The sequence below is a fragment of the Simochromis diagramma genome, unplaced genomic scaffold (genome assembly GCF_900408965.1).
Source record: "Simochromis diagramma unplaced genomic scaffold, fSimDia1.1 OVJJ01000327.1, whole genome shotgun sequence".
NCBI classification, from domain to species: Eukaryota; Metazoa; Chordata; class Actinopteri; order Cichliformes; family Cichlidae; genus Simochromis; species Simochromis diagramma.
The window spans coordinates 492713-498208 of record NW_024386768.1 but is presented as its reverse complement, the minus strand read 5'-3'; the positions used below and the strand labels follow the sequence as shown (position 1 = coordinate 498208).

General features: G+C 45.1%; 1 protein-coding gene across 1 annotated transcript; it reads right to left on the bottom strand.

Moving 5' to 3' along the window:
* Nucleotides 1–4054: 4054 nt before the first annotated feature.
* LOC120737169 (uncharacterized protein DDB_G0271670-like) lies at nucleotides 4055–4771 on the bottom strand. Its single transcript, XM_040037725.1, has one exon. It carries the CDS (start codon nucleotides 4769–4771, stop codon nucleotides 4055–4057), a length of 717 nt encoding a protein of 238 aa, XP_039893659.1.
* Between the last annotated feature and the right edge of the window lie 725 nt (nucleotides 4772–5496).

The window sequence follows — 5496 nt, the reverse complement described above, 5'->3', positions numbered from 1 at the left end:
CCAAGGCGTTCCCAGGCCAGCCGAGAGATATAATCTCTCCAGCGTGTCCTGGGTCTGCCCCGGGGCCTCCTCCCGGTGGGACATGCCTGGAACACCTCACCCAGGAGGCGCCCAGGGGGCATCCTTGTCAGATGCCCGAACCACCTCAGCTGGCTCCTTTCGATGTGGAGCAGCAGCTGCTCTACTCTGAGCCCCTCCCGGATGGCCGAACCTCTCACCCTATCTCTAAGGGAGAGGCCAGCCACCCTTCGGAGGAAGCTCATTTCTGCCGCTTGTATCCGCGATCTCGTTCTTTCAGTCACTACCCACAGCTCGTGGCCATAGGTGAGGGTAGGGACGTAGATCGACCGGTAAATTGAGAGCTTCGCTTTTACACTCAGCTCCCTCTTCACCACGACGGACCGGTGCAGCGTCCGCATCACTGCAGCTGCAGCCCCAATCCGTCTGTCGATCTCCGGCTCCCTTCTCCCATCACTCGCGAACAAGACCCCGAGATACTTGAACTCCTCCACTTGGGAGGAGTTCAAGTATCTCTGCGAACAGTATGAGTTTAAGTACTTGAGAAACATCAAAAATATCATTTATGTATACATTGAAAAGTTTTGGTCCCAACACTGACCCTTGGGGAACACCACATGTAATACCAAGTTTCTCTGAATGGTAATGCCCTATGCTAACATATTGTTCCCGACCCGTTAGGTAACTTTTTAACCAGTTACCAGCTTTCCCTCGAATACCATATCTTTCCAATTTATCCAATAAAATTGAGTGATTGATTGTGTCGAAGGCCTTTTTGAGATCAACAAAAATACCAACTGCATATTTATTTTTATCCAGTGTATCAGTAATTTCTTCTACTGCCTCAATTATCGCCATTGAAGTGGTTCTTTGCGTTCTGAAACCATACTGACCAACATTTATTATTTGATGTTTTTCAAGGAATTTTTCTAATCTTGAATTAAAAAGTTTTTCTAGAATTTTTGAGAATTGAGGCAGTAGAGAAATAGGCCTATAATTGGTAAAACTGTGTTTGTCATTATTTTTATATAGTGGTATTACTTTCGCAATTTTCATTTTTTTTGGAAAACAACCGGACTGAAATGATAAATTACAGATATATGTTAAGGGACTAGCAATATTCAGAATAACCTGTTTAACTACAGACATATTTATGTCATGATAATCCATTGAAGACTTACTTTTACATTTTAATGTGATATTTATTACTTCTTGCTCATTTGTAGCTGAGAGGAACAGTGAAAAGGGATTTGATTTTATATTACTGATATTTTCATTTTTATGACACGGGATGTCCGCTGCTAGTTCAGGGCCAACATTTATGAAGAATTTATTGAACCCATCGACAATATTACTCATCTTGTGATTTTCACCATTTGCATCAGTAAAATATTCAGGATATGATGTTCCAGAAGATCCTTGTTTAATTAAGTTATTTAACACATCCCAAGTTCCTTTTATATTGTTTTTATTTTCATATAATCTTCTTCTATAATAAAGTTGTTTGCTCGTTCTTATAATATCAGTCAATTTATTTCTATATGCTTTATATCTTTGTTCCACTTCTTTTGTTTTTACTTTGATGAACTGTTTATACAGATTGTTTTTCTTTTTGCAAGCATTAATAATTCCTTTTGTGAGCCAAGGACTTTTTATCTTTTTTTCTTTGTCATGTGTTCGTTTACAGGACAATGTTTATTGTACCACATAGTAAAAATATCTAGAAAATTATCATAAGCCTTGTCCACATCTGACTCTTCATACACCGAACTCCAATCTTGTTGTGCTAAATCGAAATTGAAGGCATGAATTGCTTCTTCATTTATTGTTCGCTTTGCTATCATGATCTTGGTATCTATTTTTTTAAAATCACAGTCACACAAAGTAAAAACTGGTAAGTGGTCAGTTATATCACAGACAAGCAGGCCACTATTAATTTGGAAATCCATGACATTAGTAAAAATATTGTCAATAATAGTGGCGCTATGTGAAGTTATTCTGCTTGGCTTTGTTATTGTTGGATATAGTGATAAGCTGTACATCGTGTCAGTAAAGTCATCAATGGCTTTTAACCTTGTTGGGTTTAGCAAATCAATATTAAAATCACCACAGATGAATAGTAATTTTTGGTTCACCGAAGCAAACATTTTTTCTACCCATTCATTAAAAGTGTCAATACTTGAACTGGGTGTCCGATATATGCAACTTATTATAACATTTCTCTTTTTTTCATTCATGATCTCAATAGTCAAACATTCCAAAATTCCATCAATAGCCATGGACATAGTTGTTACAACATTATATTTTATAGAGTTATGAACATATATAGCAACCCCGCTGCCTGCCTTATTTAATCTATTCATGTATTTTAAATCATATCCATTCAAACAAAAATCTATTCCTTTATCGACATTGAACCAAGTTTCAGTGATGGCTATAACACTAAAGGGGCGAGAAAATTGTTGCAAATAGTCCTTAATGAAATCAAAATTAGAGTACATACTTCTGCTGTTAAAGTGAATTAATGAGAGCTTCCCGTCTAGGTTAATTTCTTTTTCATATTGTTCCTGAGTGAAATAATTACAATTTTTAACAAAAGTAGAGAGAAAGTTACTTTCAGAATCTATTTCTGGATCTATTATATTATGCTCCTTATATTCACAATCTAGATCAATTACTTTCTGTTGAAGAATTGATTTCAACGTGTCCATGTCATTTCCTGGTGTAACTGATACATTGGTGTCAGTTATACTTGTCCAGATCCTCCATGTTCCTCACTATCAGTACTTTTGCCTCTTCTGGTGTCCCGTTTAGCTAAATGAAAATCTTACAGTTTGTTACCCATGTATGTTGTATTTTACCGTTCTTCTTCAGTTGCCTTGCCTTCCTTGCGATGTCTGCGTTTTTTCGTGTCAGATGCTCATTAATGAAAACGTCCGTGCCTTTCAGTTTGCGTCCTTGTTTCAGCAGTGCGACCTTGTTCTTCCGATTGACAAATCTCATAACGACGGCCGGCGGTCTGTCACTCCTCCTGGGCAGTGAGTGATATGCTTCTATGTGCTCCAGGTCCATCACGATGACGATAATGACGATGATGATGATGATAGTGATGATGATGATGATGATAGTGATGATGATGATGATGATGATGATGATTGTAGCGACTTCCACAGTCGCTACAGGCCGGGGATGGAGCCTGCCTATTTGCCTGACGCGCTGTCAAAGTTACGCAATAATGCGAGAGATGGAATTGTTTGCTTGTTTAATTAAAGTGCTTTGCGATTTTTACAGAGTAGTATCATCGGCTCCTGATTCAAACTCTTACAACATCACAGGCTCTAATATAACGAAGCGAACATGTAGTGCAGCGGTCAACAAAAACTACGGCTACCCAGCCCTCCTCTCTGTCAAAATCAAAACCAGTGAATGACAGACTGACAACGCCCATTTATGTCACCGCTAGCACCCACGTGACTCCCATAACAACCAAACAAATAAAAACCCAGTGATCATCAAAATTCAATACATTCAATTATGGCTCCTACAATGATGATGATGATGATAGTGATGATGATGATGATGATGATGAGAGTGATGATGATAATGATGATGATGATGATGATGATGATGATGATAGTGATGATGATGATGATGATGATAGTGATGATGATGATGATGATGATGATGATGATGATGAGAGTGATGATGATGATGATGATGATAGTGATGATGATGCGCGATGCGGCTGATAGTGGCTGATGCTGCTGCTTGCTGAGGCTGATGCTGATGCGCGTGATGACTGCTACGTGCTGCGATGCTCTGCTGCGAGTGGCTGATGCTGCGTGCATGCTGACAATGTGCTGCTGCTGGCTGCTGCTGCTGCTGCTGCTGCTGCTCGTGCTGTGCGGCTGCTGACTGCGTGCTGCTGCGGTGCTCTGCTCTGCTGCTGCGGCTAGCGTAGCTGCTGCTGTGCTGCTGCTGCTCTGAGCGCTAGCATCTGCTGCTGCTGGCGGCTGCTGCTGATGCTGCAGTGCTGCTACTGCTGCGCGCTGATGCTGCGTCTGATAGTGCTGCGGCTGCTGCTGAGCGCTCGTGCGCAGTGCCATGCGGCTGCATGCTGCTGCTGCTGCTGCTCGGCGCTGCTGCTCGTGCTGCTGCCGCGCGTGCCGCTGCTGCTGCTGCTGCTGCTGACGGCTCGCTGATGCGGCGGCTCGGCTGCTGCTGCTGGGAGCGGAGCCGTGCACTGCTGCACGGCTGCTGCCGGTCTGCTGCTGCGTGCGGCTCGATGACTGCGCCATGGCTCCGCTGCGCTGCTGACTGCTGGACGGGCTTGAGCGCTGCTCATCGTGGCTGCGTGCCTGTGCTGCTGTGCTGCTGCAGCGTGCTGCTGCTCCTGCGCGTGCTGCGCGCTGCTGCCGCCGCTGACTGCTGCCTGCTGGCGGGAGCTGCTCGGGCTGGCTGCTGATGCTGCTGCTGCCTGCGCCGGGGCTCTGCTGCGGCTCCTGCGCGTGATCTGCTGCTGATGCTGCTCGTGCTGCTGCTCGTGCATGCTGCTGCTGCGCGGGCTGCTGACTCCGCGCGTGCCTGCTGCTGCTGCGGCTGCGCGTGCGCTGCTCCTGCGACGTGCTGCCGCTGCCCTGCCGCGCTGCTGGCTGCTGCTGCTGCGCGTGCTGCTGCTCCATTGCGCGTGCTGATGCTGCTGCTGCGCTGCTGCTGCCGCCTCCGGACGGGCTGTGCGAGCTGCTGCTAGCATCGTGATGATGACTCTGCCTGCGGTACGGATGCGCAATTGATGAGGCTAATGATGATGAGGCCGGATGAAATGGAATGAGCTGTCAGTGCTGTTTTTCACTTAAACAGAAATAGACTGGGAATTATCGTAGTCTGTGGGGGTTATGTTGGTTGGCGGTGGCCGGGCTAACAGGATGGAGCAGCTTCCTTAGTGATCTTCGGCGTTCAGGGACGCCTGTGAGCAAACGCCACCATCTGTCAGCGAGCTGCAGCCAAACCTGCAGGAAGCTTCATTTACATGTGCAACTCTACAGCTCCTCAGATTTTAACCTGCACCTTTGTGCTTCGTCAAACATGAAGCCAGATGAGCTGCTGAAAGTGCTGAAAGACATTAAAGAGTTTTTTCTGCTTTCTGAAGACATCACATCAAATTATGGGTCAAACGATTGATTGGCTTCAGATCTATCGATTGTGACAGTGATCATCACACAGCATCTCCCAGCGAGTCCCATTTCCTAACCTCTAGTTTAAAGGATCTCCTGATTCTGCTCCAAATGTCCTGAATCTGAAAAGCTGAGTTTTGATCTTGTGTCTTTTTTAAAATTTTCTTCCTCTTGTGCAAGCACTGTGGGTAAAAAAACACTGGGTTTACACAGAAGAAGGACACAACCCACACCGCCACAACCCCCAACCCCACCCCACCCACCCCACCCCCCCCAACAAAACCAAACACAACCCCCCCCCCAA